The 20,757-nt window shown below is 47.5% G+C and overlaps 1 protein-coding gene across 2 annotated transcripts in view; it reads right to left on the bottom strand.

Moving 5' to 3' along the window:
• Positions 1 to 4,171: 4,171 nt before the first annotated feature.
• Positions 4,172 to 20,757, bottom strand: part of LOC143804833 (TSC22 domain family protein 3-like) — an 88,473-nt gene continuing 71,887 nt past the window's right edge. Inside the window, exons 1-3 of one of the 2 annotated variants that reach the window (XM_077283324.1) lie at positions 8,370 to 8,592; positions 7,792 to 7,843; positions 4,172 to 5,402 (exon numbers count right to left, since the gene is read on the bottom strand). In XM_077283324.1, coding sequence (XP_077139439.1) covers positions 5,157 to 5,402; positions 7,792 to 7,843; positions 8,370 to 8,491 — 420 coding nt within the window. In that variant the 5' untranslated portion in view covers positions 8,492 to 8,592 and the 3' untranslated portion in view covers positions 4,172 to 5,156. Of the gene's footprint in view, positions 5,403 to 7,791; positions 7,844 to 8,369; positions 8,593 to 20,757 lie in introns of those variants that run through there. The other variant, XM_077283323.1, reaches the window with a different exon arrangement.

Here is a 20,757-nt window from a genome sequence, read left to right as displayed (position 1 = left end):
GAGCTAGAGGCAGACACAGACATTCTGTTGCAAGTTCTCCTGAGGTGGGTGGAGATGTAGGCTGACACAGACATTCTGCTGCAAGTTCTTTTGAGGTGGGAGGAGCTAGAGGCTGACACAGACATTCTGCTGTATGTTCTCATGAGATGGGAGGAGCTAGAGGCAGACACAGATATTCTGCTACATGTTCTCATGAGGTGGGAGGAGCTAGAGGCAGACACAGGCATTCTGCTGCAATTTCTCCTGAGGTGGGAGGAGCTGAAGGCAAACACAGATATTCTGCTGCAAGTTCTCCTGAGGTGGGAGGAACTGGAGGCTGACACAGACATTCTGCTGCAAGTTCTCCTGAGGTGGAAGGAGCTGGAGGCAGACATAGACATTCAGCTGCAAGTTTTCATAAGGTGGGAGGAGCTAAAGGCAGACACATTCTGCTATAAGTTCTCCCGAGGAGGGAGGAGCTGGAGGCAGACCCAGACATTCTGCTGTAAATTTTCATGAGGTTGGAGGAGCTAGAGGCAGACAAAGGCATTCTGCTGCAATTTCTCGAGGTGGGAGGAGCTGGAGCCAGACAGACATTCTGCTATACGTTCTCCTGAGGTGGGAGGAGCTAGAAACTGACAGACATTCTGCTGCATGTTCTTATGAGGTGGGAGGAGCTAAAAGCAGACATTCTGCTGCAGGTTCTCATGAGGTGGGAGGAGCTAGAACCTAACACAGACTTTCTGATGCATATTCTCATGGGGTGGGAAGAGCTAGAGGCAGACAGATATTCTGCTGATGTTCTCAAGAGGTGGGAGGAGCTAGAGGCAGAAACAGGCATTCTACTGCATGTTCTCCTGAGGTGGGAGGAGCTGTAGACACTGACATTCTGCTGTAAGTTCTCCTGAGGTGGGAGGAGCTGTAGACACTGACATTCTGCTGCATGTTCTCATGAGGTGGGAGGAACTAGAGGCAGACACATTCTGCTGCACGTTCTTCTGAGGTGGGAGGAGCTGGAAGCTGACAGACATTCTGCTGCATATTCTCATGGGATGGGAGGAGCTAGATGCAGACAGATATTCTGCTGATGTCCTCAGGTGGGAGGAGCTAGAGGCAGAAACAGGCATTCTGCTGCATGTTCTCCTGAGGTGGGAGGAGCTGTAGACCCTGATATTCTGCTGCAAGTTCTCCTGAGGTGGGAGGAGCTGTAGACACTGACATTCTGCCACAGGTTCTCCTGAGGTGGGAGGAGCTAGAGGCAGAAACAGACATTCTGCTGCAAGTTCTCCTGAGGTGGGAGGAGCTGTAGACACTGACATTCTGTCACAGGTTCTCCTGAGGTGGGAGTAGCTGTAGACACTGACATTCTGCTGCAAGTTTTCATGAGATTGGAGGAACTACAGGCAGACACAGTCATTTTGCTGCAAGTTCTCCTGAAATGACTACTTAGGTTCGCTTACATGAGCTGATAATTGTTTAATTGATGCACGATGCAATCGGATCTCAAAACTTTCAACCAATGTAAGACAAGTGTTTATACAGGATGAGACTTGTGAATGAAATGGTTGACGAGCGTCTGTAACGTCGAACATTGTGCATCATGTTCACACAGACAGATAATCCAAAGTGTAGGCGTCTTCAATGTCTTCAATCCCAGAAGTGATATAATTTATTTTGAATTCTTGGATTGTACAAACATCTCTCCATTGATGCAAAGGAAATTTGTGCTAAAATATTTTCTAATCAGTTTGACTATTATATATGATCATATGTAATGATAATGTCCTCGTTCCCGAGCTCTGATGCTACTGAATCACCTGGATCTACCGACCGCTGAGAGCGTATTTAAGACTTGAGTTTCCACTTCTCCTTTTTGCCGCTTTAATCATTGAATGAGTGAACAATTTACATTATAAACATTTCGAGATGAACGAGAATTTAATTAATGTCATGCACGATGACGTTTAGCCGCATTCACATTACACAATTAGCGGGAATGACATTGGATTATCGCACACAGACTGTAACATTAATGTAACCTATTAAGAAATCTGCCAATATCCTGCCTGTGAGGCCGCCCCTGGGCTGTGAGGGAGCTTGGGCTGGAGTAAATTGCTTTTCTCCCATCTGTCAGTCCTAGTATCATTACCGTGACAGTACTGTCTGCAGGCTCGACCCTGGGATTTCTGCATAAGAGTCAAACACTCCAGTCATGTGCCTCAATTAAGAGCTTGTTTGTTCTCGCTGTGGGTGTCGCCGCCGGTTGCCCTGGTGAAAGGGAAACAAACAGTGTCGGATACAAGCTTTCTGCAGCTACTGATCTACATTTCACTATTTTCCTGTTGCTCCATCGTGTTCTCTGCTGACGCTCGTGTGGTCAGAGCAAACCACAGAAAATAGCGGCAGTGTCATCGCTGCACCACCAGTGGAGAGAGATGGAGGCAGACAACGAAGAAAAAGAAAGAAAAGCAAAAACAAACATCAGCGGCTCCATAATAACTGGATCCAGTGAGGAGCTGCACTGGCCACTAGGGCTGCTCTCCATGTGTGACTATACATCAGTGACCAGCATCGTGTTACAGCGCCCCTACTGGCCGTGTTACAGGGTCCCCGCCGGCCGTGTCTCGTGGTCCCCGCCGGCTGATAGGGGGGTCCCCGCCGGCTGTGTTATGAGGTCCCCGCGGCTGTGTTAGAGTCCCAGCTGGCCGTTAGGGGGTCCCCGCTGGCCATGTTTGGGGTCCCTGCCGGCCCTATTACAGGATCCCTGCTGGCCGTGTTACGGGGTCCCAGCTGGATGTGTTACAGAGTCCCCGCTGGCCGTGTTAGGATGTCCCCACCGGCTGTGTTATGGGGTCCCTGCCGGCCATGTTATGGGGTCCCTGCTGGCCGTGTTAGGGGGTCCCCACCGGCTGTGTTATGGGGTCCCCGCCGGTCGTGTTACAGGGTCCCTGCTGGTCGTGTTACAGGGTCCCCGCTGGCCGCACAAGTACCCAGACATCCTGTGCTGTGACTGATCAATGGGTAGCACGGTGGCTTAGTGGCTAGCACTGCAGCCTTGCAGCGCTGGAGTCCTGGGTTCAAATCCCACCAAGGACAACATCTCCAAAGAGTTTGTATGTTCTCTCCGTGTTTGCGTGGGTTTCCTCTGGGCACTCCGGTTTCCTCCCACATTCCAAAAGACATACCAATAGGGAATTTAGATTGTGAGCCCCATTGGGGATAGCGATGATAATGTCTGTAAAGTGCTGTGGAATATGTTAGCGCTATATAAAAATAAAGATTATCCCTGTCAAGTCTCCATCCACATTCACTCCACACTGATGAGTTTTGCTCTCGCCTCATGTAACCAGTTACTTATTCCACTCCGCCCCACGATTAATCAGCTTTTTATGTGATTTTTTCCATAAATCAATAATACATGTGAAAATAAGAAGCTTGGCATATATCTCATTACGGAAATTGCTTCTTTCTCCTCCAGCTTTAACTTTCAAAATCCTCAACTCACAGGTAAAATCCGTCTTCATTGTCTGAAAAATGAAAGCTCCGTGCATGAGAAGAACGATTGCTCGGATAAGATATATACAAAGATTCTTACTTTCATGAGAACTATTGATGTATGAAGTAAATCCGATCCTGACAATCAGGGTCTGTGCACACGTTGCAGATTTGGCCCTGCGGATCCGCAGCAGTTTTCCATGCGTTGTACAGTACCATGTACACCTATGGAAAACCAAATCCTCAGTGCACATGCTGCGGAAAATTCCACGCAGAAACGCAGCGGTTTATTTTCCGCAGCATGTTAATTCTTTGTGCAGATTCCACAGCGTTTTACACCTGCTCCTCAATAGGAATCCGCAGGTGTAAAACCGCAGGTGAAATCCGCAGTAAATCCGTACTGCGTTTTACCTGCGGATTCTACAGAATCCGAGCGGAAAAATCCGCAACGTTTGCACATACCCTATGTATTCGGTGCAGAAATGTTTGCACCTTCTCTGCATGTTTTGGCAGGAAAGAAGGAGTCACTGCTGGATCATTGAGTGTATAAAAAGCTCATCTAAAACATCCTCCATTGAAGTCCATCACATCAGTAACAATTCTCTCTTGCCGGATCCTATAGAGTAAATCGCGAATCGCTATGTCAACAGAATAAAAAACATCACGATTAATATCTGGAAGAATTAAACACTGTGGGAAGTATTTAATAAAAAGGTTTTATTGCAGAATCCGTTGAGTTATGTACATTTGACTCTCGCACACAAGAGTAACATTTTCCATCGAGCCATAGAAGGTTATTGTCTGACGGTTTAGTCCTAGAGTCATTAATATTGCAGTACATAAAAAGTCTCATACTTTTCCCAGATTTTAAAGTGTCGTGTGAACTTTTCAGGAGGCTCTTTGTCAGCCCATGTGCTTTTGCATGAAGACGAATGGAAATGAAGAACACAAGAGAAATACAATCTATCCTAGACATATATAAACAGAAACAAAGACGAACAGTGTCCATGTTACACGCAGCATCTTCCGAGCCTCCAAGGAGGCTTCATGGTACCACTGCTCCAATAGTGAACACCATCTGTGGAGCCCATGCCTACAGCCGCTACGTGTGGAGGTTTGGGAAGTCCTCCACTGGCTCTAACTACAGAAATCCATTTCAAAGTGTTTAGGTGCATCTCAAGCTTTGTTCTTCAACCGAATAGAGCAACATATCCTACGCCAGTCTCTACATTCTGAAGGCCACCACTCTCTGGTTTAAGAACGGTTTATGGTCACGCTGAACAGAGATGGTCCCTCTGACCAACTTTGTACTCCACGGTTAGAGAACTCTTTCAGAAGCGGTCTGTGGGCTTCTTCTGCAGCTTCCGCTGTTACCCTGGCTTTGCATTTAAAGCCTGACACCAAGAAAGGCAGGTTCCATATCGGACAAGCTCTGTCTTACTGGTACTCCTCTTAAGGAGTCCACGATTGGCTTCTCTCACTCTTCTCTTGTAGAAAAGACTCGTGAGGAAGCCTGTTCTAGCCCTGGTACAGCTCATGGTGCCAGTATAGGCTAGTCAACGACCCTCCAGGCCAAGGTGACACTTTAAAGAGGGGGGAAAAAAATTACATTTTTTTCTCATTATCGAGGAGACGATTAAGGAAAAGTTCTGTGGCTCTGTCCACTCCAAAGACAGAGCCACTTAAACTGCAGATCCGGCTTTGCGTGGTTGAGTTGCATGTAGAAAATCTAGGCTTGAAATCACCCTGGTGTCCCCTGAAGGAAGCCGAGATTGAAACTTTTTCATCTGCTCTGGGCTGGCAAGATTCTTTAGTAGACAGTTCTCCCTTTCAAGCTGAGAATTTTTTTCTACCAGCTCTTTGATCTGCTCCTTCAGGACTTCCACCTCTTCCCGAACTGCGTACATGAGATGGTTCTTCACCAAATCCTGTAGGACAAGGAAAAATATTGACATCAGTGTTGTTGCCCATAACACTTAAAATCTGTTCTTAGATGTTACTGCCACACATTCATTACAGCAGGGTACAGAATGAAACGTAATGCCTGCATCTGCCAACAGAATTAAGGTATGTTCCCACGGTCAGTAAACGCTGCAGGTTGGATGCAGCGTAGAGCCACAGCATCCAACCCGCAGTGTCCAGATGTTACAGCATAGTGGCCGTGATTTGAAGAAATCCCATCCACTATGCATGCACGGACGCCTCCGGCTTCCCTGTGGAGACAGACATGCGGCACGTGTTTCGAGACTGCAGCATGTCAATTTATCTTGTGTCTCCGCAAGATAAATTTCCCATCCAATGTATTGGGAGCGGTGATTCCGGAATGTTCAATGAACACTTGCGGAATCACCTGCGTTCAAAAGCCAGCAGTGCTTTGGAAGGAGCTGACATGTGCTGCGACAAAAGTATTGCCAGTTCCTGCCCGTGGGAACATACCCTACAGGGAATCCGTCATTTCTCTAAATGCTATTAACCTGCGGATAAGGGGGTAATCTGCAGGTTAATAGCCTTACAATGCTGTCCGGCCGCTGTACCGGGAGAAGTTTAGCTTTATTCCTCCCAGTAGCCACCAGATTTCAGTCATAGAGGCGGGAACAGAGTGGTTATAGTCATCGCTCTCAGCATTGTAAGCATCCCCAGGACTGTGGTTGACAGCTCGCTCTGCACAGATGTGCTTACTAGCTGTCAATCATAGTGCCAGGCCATGCTGACGATGCCGCTCACTGTGTATTGACCAGTGACTGTAGCTGCTCTGTGCCCACCTCTATGACTGAAAGCCGGCAGCTCTGGAGACAAATAAAGTTAATTTTCTCCCAGTAGCCGCACTTTCAGTACAGCAGTCGGACAGCACTGTAATCTGCAGGGTAATAGAATTTGGGGACATGACAGGTTCCCTTTAGAACACCCTACTACTTTCATAAAGGTCTAAGATGGAGTCATATAATAGCTGCTCCACGCCAAACAACTATACAATGGATATCAGTGTATAGATCTGAAGGAAATGTTACATGAAAGCCATTTCTGTAAAATAATATTTGTCCGTTCACACTGTCGACGTAACGGCTGCTGAATCCATGTGAGTATGTCGTGCAGTGAACCTAAGAGGCTGTGTGTTTATGGTGGCGCCTTGCACAGTGGGTCAGTCATGATGGAGGAAGAGCAATGTTGGAAAGGTCTGCAGTGTCCCTCATCCCCAGCACCGTCTGCAGACCTCACTGCAGTCCCCTCCTGTCCAATGAGATCCCAGCAGCGCCGGCGTGTTTACAATGAGCTGGGAGACCCCATTCTCCAGCCCCGAACCCCTGGGTGCAGGAATGATGCAACGTGCGGATACATTGCATTGCAGGGCTGACTAAGAAGCAGCATCGCCCCATACTGGGGGTCTGCGGGACTCCACCGAGTGGGACCCTTACAGCGCCGGTGTGTTCACAATGAGCTGGGAGACCCCATTCTCCAGTCCCGAACCCCTGGGTGCAGGAATGATGCAACGTGCGGATACATTGCATTACAGGGCTGACTAAGAAGCAGCATCGCCCCATACTGGGGGTCTGCGGGACTCCACCGAGCGGGACCCTTACAGCGCCGGTGTGTTCACAATGAGCTGGGAGACCCCATTCTCCAGCCCCGATCCCCTGGGTGCAGGAATGATGCAACGTGCGGATACATTGCATTACAGGGCTGACTAAGAAGCAGCATCGCCCCATACTGGGGGTCTGCGGGACTCCACCGAGCGGGACCCGTACAGCGCTGGCATGTTCACAATGAGCTGGGAGACCCCATTCTCCTGCCCCGAACCCCTGGGTGCAGGAATGATGCAACGTGTAGATACATTGCATTACAGGGCTGACTAAGAAGCAGCATCGCCCCATACTGGGGGTCTGCGGGACTCCACCGAGCGGGACCCTTACAGCGTCGGCGTGTTCACAATGAGCTGGGAGACCCCATTCTCCTGCCCCGAACCCCTGGGTGCAGGAATGATGCAACGTGCGGATACATGGCATTACAGGGCTGACTAAGAAGCAGCATCACCCCATACTGGGGGTCTGCGGGACTCCACCGAGCGGGACCCTTACAGCGTCGGCGTGTTCACAATGAACTGGGAGACCCCATTCTCCTGCCCAGAACCCCTGGGTGCAGGAATGATGCAACGTGCGGATACATGGCATTACAGGGCTGAGTAAAAAGCAGCATCGCCCCATACTGGGGGTCTGCGGGACCCTTACAGTGCCGGCGTGGTCTGCAGCACTCCACAAATCATAGCCAGAGTATAATAACATCCAGGAGATGTAATAAAGCAGAAATTATCGCTGTACTCACCATGGCTTGCTCAATCTTGTTATCTATTGCAACCACACTTGCCCCTGAAGCGCTGCAAAAAGAAAAATAACAGGAGGTTAGTGTGAACGGACACAAGCAGTGAGGTGCACACAAGTGTAACACTAATGATGGAGGCTGCGGGGGCGGCAGCGCATACATCCCCCGAGGGGTTAAACAGCACAGACAAAGCAATAGTCTCCTGCAGCACTGACAAACAAGGAGGCGGAAACTGCAGCGATTCCAGTCCAAACCAGGATAATCCTGCTCTGAGCAAGCAGCCACCGCTGCAACAAAGCCCAGGTCTGCGGACACAGGCGTGACGGATGTCACTCACCGCAGCAGTGTCAGCGTACAACGGCGACATTCCTGGTAATCACCCCATGCATGAAATGTAACAATGGAACCAGAGCACAATGAATGCGAGGCCAATCATCATCATCATCATCATCATCATCATCATCATCATCATCAGGAGCAGACGGCAACAAATAACGCCAGGAAATCCCAGAAATGGATCCCTGCTGCAGGCGGGCAACAACAGCGACAGGGACGATCCCAAATCACCAAATCCTAGTCACCTGTTATCCAGCTTCACGGACACGACGTCGGCGCCCAGGAGCGAGGAGAAGAAGGAGATGGAGAAATTGTGCAGCTCGTACACGGCCACCTCCATGGGGTACTTGCACAGCCCTGTGCTCATGTCTGCAGGATTCCTCCCCGGATATAGACGTGTACGCTGTGTATATACACTACGGTGCTGACGGTGTGACTGGTGGACCCGCACACACTGAGGCTATTCAGGGCTGCCCGGCCTTATATAGCAGAGGGCGGTGACGTCACATGGTGTCACCCTCCGTGCAGAGCAGCCTCCTCCAGCCGCGCTGACACACACACACACACACACACATATATATATATATACACACACACACACACACACACAGGATTTGGTCATTTATCTGTACCTGGATTTATTTAGTAATAATTGAAATAGTATTTATCAGCAAGTAATGTGTGCAGCTCAGATTTACAGTCACCTGCTACATAATTTATGGGCAGCATGGTGGCTTAGTGGTTAACACTGTATGGTGGCTCAGTGGTTAACATAATACAGTGGCTCAGTAGTTAGAACTGCACGGTGGCTCAGTGGTTAGCACTGCACGATGACTCAGTGGTTAACATAATACAGTGGTTCAGTAGTTAGCACTGCACAGTGACTCAGTGGTTAGCACTACATGGTGGTTCAGTGATTAGCACTGCTCGCTGGCTCAGTGGTTAGCACTGCATGGTGACTCAGTGGTTAGCACTGAGCGGTGGCTCAGTGGTAAGCACTGCACAGTAACTAAGTGGTTAGAAATGTATGGTGGCTCAGTGATTAGCACTGTAGAATGGCTAAGTAATTAGTATTGAATGGTGGTTCAGTGGTTAACACAATACAGTGGCTCAGTGGTTAGCACTGCACAGTGGCTCAGTGACTAGCACTGTAATGGTGGCTCAGTGGTTAGCACTGTACGGTGGCTCAGTCATTAGCACTGTATGGTTGCTCAATGGTTAGCACTGTATGTGGGTCAGTGGTTAGCACTGCACGGTGGTTCAGTGGTTAGCACTGCACGGTGGCTCAGTAGCTCACCACACTGTGGCTCAGTGACTAGCACTGCACGGTGGGTCAGTCATTATCACTGTATGGTAACTCAGTCATTAGCACTGTATGGTGGCTCAGTGGTTAGCAATGTACGGTGGCTCAGTGGTTAGCACTGTACAGTGGTTAGTTCTGTATGGTGGCTCAGTGGTTAGCACTGTATAGTGGCCATCATTAGCACTGTATGGTGGCTCAGTGGCTAGCACTGTATGGTGGCTCAGTGGTTAGCACTGTACGGTGGCTCAGTGGTAAACATAATAGTGGATCAGTAGTTAGCACTGCACTGTGGATCAGTGGTTAGCACTGCATGGTGGCTCAGTGGTTAGCACTGTACGATGGCTCAGTGGTTAGCCCTGTACATTGGTTCAGTGGTTAGTTTATATGGTGGCTCAGTGGTTAGCACTGCACGGTGGCTCAGTCATTATCACTGTATGGTGGCTCAGTCATTAGCACTGTGTGGTGGCTCAGTGGTTAGCACTGTACGGTGGCACAGTGGTTAGCACTGTATGGTGGCTCAGTGGTTAGCACTGTACGGTGGCTCAGTGGTAAACATAATACAGTGGATCAGTAGTTAGCACTGCACTGTGGCTTAGTGGTTAGCACTGCACAGTGGCTCAGTGGTTAGCACCGTACGATGGCTCAGTGGTTAGCACTGTACATTGGTTCGGTGGTTAATTTTATATGGTGGCTCAGCAGTTAGCACTACACGGTGGCTCAGTGGTTAGCACTGTACTGTGGCTCAGTGGTTAGCACTGTACGGTGGCTCAGTGGTTAACATAATACAGTGCATCAGTACTTAGCACTGCACGATGGCTCAGTGGTTAGCACTACACGGTGGCTCAGTGGTTAGCAATGAATGGTGGCTCAGTGGCTATCACTGAACGGTGGCTCAGTGGTTAGTACTGTACGGTGGCTCAGTGGATAGCACTGTATGGTGGCTCAGTGGCTAGTTCTATATGGTGGCTCAGTGGTTAGCACTGTACGGTGGCTCAGTAATTAGCACTATACGGTTGGCTTAGTTATTGGCACTGTTGCTTTGCAGCGTTGGGTTTAAATACTACAAAGGACGACATCTGAAGGATGTTCTGTATGTTCTCCCCGTGTTTCCGTGGGTTTCCTCTGGGTTCTCCGGTTTCCTCCCACACTCCAAAGACTGATAGGGAATGTAGATTGTGAGCCCCAATGGAGACAGTGATTATAATGTCTGTAAAGTGCTGTGGAATTAATGCTGGTAGGTAGTAACATAATGATCATAGCAATCAGCGCAGCTTCAGACGAGTCCCCACTGTGCAGCACCGACACCCGGAGGAGGGCAGGAGTCTAGTCTGCCAGTGACCGTCACATTATTACATGGCTGCTGCCATATACCGGGGAATATGATGGGGATGACTCGGAGAGTCTGCCATAACTCACAGTGATGCACACTTCTCATGTCGGACCCCTTTAATACAGGTTACGGGGTATTGCCAGCTGGCTGTAATCTGCCATCAGTGCATGATCAGCACAGGGCTCTTGTGGGCCCCTGAGAGCCAGGGCCCTGGATGAACTGGGGGCCCACTATGGGGCCCGTGAGTCAGGGGGAGACCATCATCATTGCCTGGGAGCCATTAGTTCAGCTTAGGAAACCCGTTATAAAGCCTAAACAATCTGCGTGTGAATGCGGCTTATAATATTCAGTGAGGCTGATGTTCCTGCAGCTGCATGTGTGCCGCCTCCTGCGGTAGAGCAGGGCGCAGCGGCGTGTGCAGAGTAGGGCGCAGCGGCGTGTGCACAGTAAGGCTGCTTTCACACATCTCTCTCTCCTAGTCGAATCAGCTGCTCGTCACATTAGTTTTTCACAATTTGCGACGGATCCGTTTTTTTTCAAAATTCACCGGATTGAGCCTGACGGCAAAAAAATGATGTGTGAAAGTAGCCTAATTCCACCTGATGCACATCTATGGCAGCGCACACATGTCAGCTCTGTGTCCTCCTATCTCTCCCCTCCCCCACAAGGATGGAGCTGCAGATTAGTCTGACTTCATCCCATTGTCTCCTGATCTCTGGCTCCCCCTGCTGTGTCCCCCCGCCATTACAGCTGCGGTCTGCTCCAATATCTTGTTTACATTAGTGAAGAACACAATGTTCTCCTCCATATGGCGCAGCCAAAACAACCGCAGGCGCCGGCAAACAAGCTGCTATCATGTGTCTCCCGCCAGTCCTGTGCTCACCTGCCAGATCACCGCATTTATTACACTGTGTGGAAATCATCTAGGATCAGGCAGATTGTTTTGCAATGTCGGCACTTTCTCCTTTGTACCAATAAGTTGTGGGAATTTTCCATAGGGCAGGACATATTTGGTCTGCAGAAGATCTGTCCCATAACATGACCGCTGCGGTCCTGCTACTCATGTCACGGCTCTATAGAACTGAACAAAGTATTATTATTTCTATAATATAATTGTACCAAAAATGAATGAACAAAATCATTGAAATAAATTAAATGTATAAAAAAGGAAAGAAGGAAAAAAAAGAAACATTTACTTATATCAGATGAATGTATCAAGTATTATAGAAGTAATGTTATACGTCACCACCTAGATCCTAGATTAAAGGGATGATCCAGGACTATTTTTTTTCTAAAGGGCCTAAGAACTAACAGGCAGTTGGTACCTGTCCGAGCCCGATCTCCATCTGCTCAGATTGATCATGGACCGCTCCTGCCGGCGATTCTGCTTCTCCACATTTACAGAGCAAATCTTCCTCTTCAGCTGCTCGGTCAACAGGACGTGATCGTCGCCATCATACTGACTGCAGTCTCGCCCCATCAACTGGACAGAAGAAGCCGCTGATCTGCCGGAGTGACATCAGAAGCTGCAGAATTGCCGGCCAGAGCGGTCTGTGATCACTCTGAGCAGGCAGAGACCGGTGGCAGACAAAACAGGCAGGTAAGCAGTAACTGCTACCTGGTAGGAACCGGCCAGTAAGTTCCTAGGTCTATAACCAAAAAATAACAAATAGTCCCAGCTAACCCCTTTAGCTAAAGGAGCATAAAAAGATACTTAAAGAGGTTGTCCACTACTCAGCGCAGCAGTGCTCACTTCCACTGATCACCTCTCAGCAAGGGCCACCATGGACCCCCTGAGTACATGTGGGGAATGCCTGTTTGTTAGGGAATCCCCACATGCATTCAAGCTGTCCAGCAGCTGTAAATCATGCAGCTGAGGTGAGGAAAACTAAATCTCCGAGCACTAACAAATACTCGGAGGTCACCCGAGCGTGCTAGGGAAAACCCGAGCAATGAGTATGCTCTCTCATCACTATGAGGCTCCAATAATGCAGGAAGTGACACCGGTGTGAACGTGTACGAGGTACATGATACGGCTTTTGTCTGTCCGCCTCCATAAATCTGCACTCCTCACTAGTGCATTGCTCTTGGCCTCAGTTGTTGATTTTTTTACACATCACACATGTTTCTAAAATACTTTCTTGTCCGTGCAAGAAACCTGCGCTTGTCATCTTCTGTCCCCTGGTGGCAGACATTGGTTCTGCAGCGGACTTGTGCTTTCTATGGGGCTTGTCGGGCTCTGTGATACAGCAATCACCTGCTTAAACCACTTACTAATCACTGCACTAATACGCTGATGTGCAGCTCACACTGTGTGTGCCCAAACCATTCTTACAAATAATCTACAGATACATGTTATTGTCCTAAGGCTATGTGCACAAGGTGCGGATTTTGCTGCGGATCCACAGTGGATTTGACGCTGCGGATCTGAAGCTGTTTTCCATGCGTTATACAGTGCCATGTAAACGTATGGAAAACAAAATCCGCAGTGCACATGCTGCAGAAAAAAACGCGCAGAAACGCAGCAGTGTTATTTACGCAGCATGTCAATTCTTTGTGCGGATTCCGCAGCGGTTTACACCTGCTCCATAATAGGAATCCGCAGGTGTAAAACCGCAGGTGGAATTCGCACAAAAACTGCGGAAAAAACGCAGCAAATACGCAAGTAATCCGCAGTGCGGTTTACCTGCAGATTTTGCAAAAACAGTGCGGAAACATCTGCACACCAATCCGCAATGTGTGCACATAGCCTAATTGTTCTTTTCTATTACACTGGATGGAATCCTCAGCAAGCTTCTCTCCTGGATAGTAATGAGAGATTGTACTCGTTGCTCGGGTTTTCCTGAGCACGCTCGGGTGACCGCCGAGTATTTGTTAGTGTTCAGACATTTAGTTTTCATTGCGGCAGCTGAATGATTTACAGCTAGTAGCCAGGCTGAGTACATGTGGGGGTTGCCTGGTTGCTATGGAATCCCCACATGTAATCAAGCTGGGTAGTAGCTGAAAATCATTCAGCTGAGGTGATGAAAACTTAATCTCCGAGCACTAACAAATACTCGGAGGTCACCCGAGCATGCTCAAGAAAACCCGAGAAACGAGTATATTCGCTCATCACTACTCCTGGGTCCTACAGCACAGAAGATGGAGTTTTATACACCTAGAGAGGCAGAAATAGTCAACTTTTGTTTGTAACTCTGAATTATATTTTATCACAAGACCTGAGAGCACTCCTAGGGCTAGCCGGATACTATCGCAGGTTCATAAAGGACTTTGTCAAGATTGCAGTACCACTCAACGAGTTGTTGCGGGGCATGGCTGGCGAAGCCAAACGTCAATCCATTCAGTGGGGCCAATGGCAAGAAGAAGCATTTCAGGAATTGAAGATGGTATTGACAGATGTCCCAATCTTGGCCTACGCTGACTTCTGGCAGCCCTTCGTGCTGTACACCGATGGAAGCCTATACAGACCAGGGGCAGTATTGGCACAGGTACAAGAAGGAAGCGAGTGGGTAATCGCATAAGCCAGTAGGTCACTGAGAGACACTGAGAAGAATGCCGACAATTACAGTTCATTCAAACTGGAGTTGCTGGCACTGGTATGGGTCTTGGCTGAGAAATTTGGGGAGTATTTGTCTGGGTCAGAAATACACATGCGGACGGATAACAACTCCCTGACCCACCTAAAAAATGCCAACCTAAATACCAGTACAAGATTTATCGGTCTAAGTCCCAGAATTTGCATGCAGACCCGAGTCCTGAGTCACCCAATCCGGACCGAAGACAGATGTATATGGAGAGTTTCAGGGTGATGAGATCCCAGATTTTAGGCAGTTTGCTGTGCCTGTAATAACCTCTCAGAAGTTTAGAGAAGAGCCCAGACCTATCCAAATTCTTGGCTGATCAAAGGACAAGTGGATACACTTCCAACAGTCCGATTCGGAGCTGACGCGGCTGAGGAAGTGGGTTGCTCTGGGCCAAAGGCCTGATCACGAAGCTAGGGCTGCTTCACCTCCAAGTACCTTGCAGATCCTGGGGCAGTGGGAAAGACTCAGCCTGAAAGATGGCCTGCTTAGTCCATGAGCCAAGAACCAAATTTGACGATATCGGTACCAAGCGGAGTGACTAATTCTCTTTGGTATTTTTAGGTAGATGCATGTCTGTAGTTTATTTTTTGATATGATAGCCCTTACATATACGTAGCTTATTAACCCCTTCAGCCCTAGGCCTATTTGTACCCAAGTGCCTAAGCCAATCTGACCTGTGCCACTTCATGGGCTAATAACTTTGGAACGCTTTCACCTATCCAAGCCATTCTGAGATTGTTTTCTCGTGACATATTGTACTTCACGTCAGTGCTAAATGGGAGTCAATATATTTTACCTTTCTATATAAAAAAATGCTAAATATTCGGAAATTTTGGAAAAATCGGCAATTTTTTAACTTTGAAATTCTCTGCTTTTTACAAAAATACTGATACCCCCCATAATAGTTATTAATTTACACTCCCCACATGTTTACTTCATATTGGCATCATTTTGAAAATGAAACCTTATTGTTTTACGACGTAATAGGGCTTATAGTTTTATGCGCAATTTTTCACATTTACAGCAAAACCCACTTTTCAAAGGACCAAGTCACTTCTGAAGTCACTTTAAGGGGCTTACATAACAGAAACCACCCATAAATTACCCCATTTTGCAAACTACACCCCTCAAGCTGTTCAAAACTCATTTTTAAAAACTGTTAACCCTTTAGGTGTTCCACAGGAATTTTAGCATGAGCCAAGAACCAAATATGACGATATCGGTACCACCCGGAGTGACTAGATGTAGTATTTGTAACAAAATTTAATCCAAGTTATGTAAATACACACTGAACATGTCATGTGCATATATATATATATATATATATATATATATATATATATATATATATATATATATATATATATATATATGTTACTCCATAATATCTTCAACATCGGACTCTGAATCTGACTGTTGTTCTACTGGCTCGTCTTCAGTACCCTTGTTCTGGCATGTCTGTAATCTGCACATGTCTGTGCACTTCAGGCCATTGCTGAGGCAAGTACACTGAGGAAGTTCACATGACCGCACACACTTGCAGGACAGTAGCTGTATAATAGCTTCTGGTGCTGGTGCCCCTTGCATCCACTTGACAACAAGCTTTCCGTCGTTATCTATCATCCAACCGCAGTCTGTTGGGTTTGCAACCCATGGCTGGCTCTGCAGACTTCTCCTCCAGATCGCAGCCTGGTAGTTTGCACGCAGTGCATGCATGAAAAGGCAGTCCTGGCAAGGAGGGAGTTGACTTGACTCTACCACTCCACGTCTGGCACAGAACAGCTGATAACGGAGCCTGTTTACCTCAGTTGTTTGGGTAGTTGGCAGGTACATGTGGCAGGTGATTTCCTGTAACTTCTCAAAAAGTTCGGTAGACACTTCCCATGAACGACCAACTTCCTGAAAGGCATCCTGGTATGTCTTGTTCATCTTCAACTGCTTGAGTGTCGTCATCTTCCCACGGCCAGCGAATGCACTGACGGTGTCACAGCCTGTAAATGCATGCATACCAATCAATGAATCACATACGCTGCCTCCCAATGTTCGGCTCAGAGTGGTGATATCCAGGAATCTTGTCCGGTTCTGTGTACCGCATTTCTGGAACAGGTGGGATGGGATTTTGTGGCACATGCCCAGACACAGGACCATGACATCAGTATCCTCCGAAGTGATGATGACCGACTTGTAACCAGATTCTGCTGCATGAAGAGCATGGAGAAGGAGGCGTGTGTCTGCTTCTTCTTGATTTGACTTAAGGTCAGCAGCCTCTTCCCACTGTTCTTTGGTGATCTTAAAGCAGAGCTGCTCACATGTGACATACAGCTCCTTCTCCTCAAGCTTCTCCCTGTGGTGTTTCGCCTTCCATTCTTCTACCAGAAACTTTATGAGACTTGCCTTGTTGGAGGAACTACTTAGAAGCTTTTTCCACTGCTGGATGTTGTGCCCATGTTGAATGTTCTTGAAATGGATCCCTGTGCCTTCATATCTGTTGACTCTTTCTGTATCTTTGATGGATGTCTCCTTGTAGAAGTCAAAGACAATATCAATGCGCTTGCTCTTAGCACCCTCATGGATAGCGCGACTCATTGCTGTGCCTGCTAGCTGGCCAAATGTTGCATTGTTTCCCTTCAGTTTCTGAACCAGGCTCATCCCATCAATGATGGTTGCAGAGGGCTCGGGGATCACTTCTGCAGGACGAGCATTCCTCTCCAACTCCCTTGCGAGGGCAGCCTTGTTGGTCTTGCGGATAGACCCATCACCATTGGCAAGTGCCCATGGCAATGGACCCAGGGGATGAGTCAAGACATCACTCATTTGTAGCTTTCTGTTCTCAGCTACAAGTATCATCTGGCCAAATAGGTTTCTGTCAGCCTTCAAAATTACCTCCTTGCCAAGACCTTGTCTGCGTGTCTTCATTTGGATGTTAGAGAACGTTTTAAGTTTGTTCTTCGTCATCTTGTCATGAAACAATGTAGTTGGCTTATCGGTACCCAAACGCTCATCCTTGAATGTTTGATATGCATCCTCTCCTATACTGTATGCCCCTTGAAGGTCTTTGGCTACATCTGGTGGTGCTACAGTCGCTGTTGACAAACTGATAAGTTCACCATTATGCTCTTTGTTGAAGGGGTTCACCCAACCTGTCTCCAGCAGTTGAACGAAAGATTGGACATCGGCTTCATCTCTTCTAATCCTAGACACCTGTAGGTCTGAATGGCTGAAGTCAGTATATTGTTGGCCTACCAGGGCCCTCAGCTGCCTCAAGTACATACTGCGGTACTCTGATGTCAGGTAGAACCTGGAAACAGCTCCAACTTTGAGGCTGAAGCCTTTTGTGCCCCCTGGTGTCTGGGTGTCTTTGTTGATTGTCTCTTCAATGGTCTGGTCCACAGGAATTCGTCCAAAAGGATTCTTGCTACCGATCTGGACCGAAAAGCCACCTTGCATGAAGTATTCATGGACCTCTGGGTGTTCTATGGGCAGCCGAGACATTGTGGCATAGTAATAGGTTAGGTATCGGGCATAGTTGACCTTGTCATAGGCAAAACACCATGGTATCATCTGTCGGATTGCTCCTAGGTGAAGCATCCAGTTGCCTTCTCTTGAAGCTCGAACCAGGGCCAGCATGGTCTCGACCATGTCCAAGTATGACATCCAGAATGCTGAGAGTTGTTCATTTCTGAGGGTCTCAAGATAAACTTGAAAGAGCTTCAGGGTAAGTGTGCAAGATTCATTATCCAAGAGCTTTTCGAAGGATCCCTGCGACACACTGATGCGAAAGTTTGTGATGTTCTTCAGTGTTTCATCCAGATGGTGAAGGTCCCTTGCATGGTTTTCTTCTAGCCATGGAAGGAAGTTTTTCCATGCAAGCCTCATAAGTGCTTCATAGACCAGCTTGTGTAGTCTCACTGCTCTGTTGTACCTCCGGCCGTCCATCACTCCAGACACTGATCCTTCAGCGATTACACCGGATTCAACACACAGATCTCTAAGGCCTGCATCCTGAAATCTGTTCCCTATGATAGAGAGGAGATTACAGATTGTGTGGAAGCCTAAAATGACACCTTCATGTAAAAAATGCACTTTTTCCATTTTCTCAACCAAGTGTTTCCAACTACTGTGAAACACTGGTTGGGTCAAAGTGGTCACTATACCCCCTAAAAGATTCCTTGGGGGTGTAGTTTCCAAAATAGGGTCACTTTTTGGGGTTTCCACTGTGGGGGTACCTCAGGCAGCCTTCAAATGTGACATGGCCCCCTAGATTTCTTCCAGTGAATCCGCCACCCAAAAACCACATAGCGCTCCTTCCGTGTTGAGCTGTGCTGTGTGCCCATACTTTAGTTTACGAGTACATGTGGGGTGTTTCTATAAACTGCAGAATTAGGGTAACCAAGTTTGGGTTTGCCGTTAACCCTTGCTAGGTTGCAGGTAAAATTGGATTACAATGTAATATCTGGAAAAAAAATGAAATTTTGAAATTTCGCCTTCATTCTGCTAAAATTCCTGTGGAACACCTAAAGGGTTAACAGTTTTTAAAAATGAGTTTTGAACAGCTTGAGGGGTGTAGTTTGCAAAATGGGGTAATTTATGGGTGGTTTCTGTTATGTAAGCCCCTTAAAGTGACTTCAGAAGTGACTTGGTCCTTTGAAAAGTGGGTTTTGCTGTAAATGTGAAAAATTGCGCATAAAACTATAAGCCCTATTACGTCGTAAAACAATAAGGTTTCATTTTCAAAATGATGCCAATATGAAGTAAACATGTGGGGAGTGTAAATTAATAACTATTATGGGGGGTATCAGTATTTTTGTAAAAAGCAGAGAATTTCAAAGTTAAAAAATTGCCGATTTTTCCAAAATTTCCGAATATTTAGCATTTTTTTATATAGAAAGGTAAAATATATTGACTCCCATTTAGCACTGACGTGAAGTACAATATGTCACGAGAAAACAATCTCAGAATGGCTTGGATAGGTGAAAGCGTTCCAAAGTTATTAGCCCATGAAGTGGCACAGGTCAGATTGGCTTAGGCACTTGGGTACAAATAGGCCTAGGGCTGAAGGGGTTAATAAGCTACGTATATGTAAGGGCTATCATATCAAAAAATAAACTACAGACATGCATCTACCTAAAAATACCAAAGAAAATTAGTCACTCCGGGTGGTACCGATATCTGGCCCGGCTCATGGACTAGCTGTGCTGAAGGATTCAACTCCCTCAAGAGTTCGATGTTACCTGACAAGTAGTGGTTCCAGAAGCGCTGATAGTACAGCTAGCCAAAGAAGCTCATGAGAGGGGTGTCCACTTCAGTGTAGAGAAGATCTTTCGGTGGCTGCACGACTGGTATACAGGCCTCAACTGGGCAAGGAGGTCGAAGGAGTTTACCGAAGTTGTCGCCGGTGTGAGCTGAACAAACCCCCAGCACAGAGGGCTCCTATTCAGTCTATCAGAACCTCTGCGCCTTTGGGGGTCTTGATGGTCGTCTATCTGATGATTGGTACTTTATTTATTTAATAAACTGATAACTGATCACGTCACCAAGTTCGCAGTGGTGACTTCCACCCGGGATCACACAGTCAAAGCTGCAGCCAAAGCCATCTGTCAGAACTTTTTTCACATATATGGATGCCCGAAGCGAATTCACTCTGACCAAGGGGCCTGTTTCCAGCATCAGAGTGATGGACAAACTGTACCGTATCTATGGAATCAACAAATTCCTAACCACGCCATATCATCCACAGGGGAATCGGTCCTGTGAGTGCGTCAACCGAACCCTGATGCATTAAATGTTACAGACCATGGAAGAGGACAAGAAGATGAAGTGGCTCAAATTCGTGTCTGAGGTGGTGTGGGTTTACAATAATCGAGTCCATGCCACTACCGGTACACCTCCTACATGCTGCTGTTTGGCGGAAGAGGTCACTGAACTGAAGCTGGAGGCAGAAGATTCCTGTCTGGCCAGTAATCCAAGTGCCTGGATCCTAGAACACAGAAACCAGCTTCAGACTTACCAAAGCTGGTTGAGCAACAGTTTCGGGAAGTGGAACATTCAAGTCGATCCCCGATGTCAGGTTGACAATTTCAGTCAGGGAACCATGTGTTGATGTGGGCCAAACGACCAGGGAATAAGCTAGATCATCGTTGGGAGGTGGTGCTCTACCGAGTGGTGAGGAAGATTCACCCGAATAACCGAGTCTACCAGGTTAGACTTGATGAAGATGACGCCATGGCACCTCGAATGTTGCACAGGAATATGCTGCAACCCTGCTCTTCAGAAGCAGAAGACCAAACTGAGGCAGGGCCCCCAACAGAAGTGGCTGAGGTTCCATAAAGGGCAGTCTTGGAGGAAGAAGAAGAATGGCTTGCTGGGCTGATGAATTCACCAGAGATGCCGTTGCCGCTTTCAAGTGGAACAGAAAA

The sequence above is a fragment of the Ranitomeya variabilis genome, chromosome 2, assembly GCF_051348905.1.
Source record: "Ranitomeya variabilis isolate aRanVar5 chromosome 2, aRanVar5.hap1, whole genome shotgun sequence".
NCBI lineage: Eukaryota > Metazoa > Chordata > Amphibia > Anura > Dendrobatidae > Ranitomeya > Ranitomeya variabilis.
This window is presented reverse-complemented; position numbering and strand designations above follow the sequence as displayed.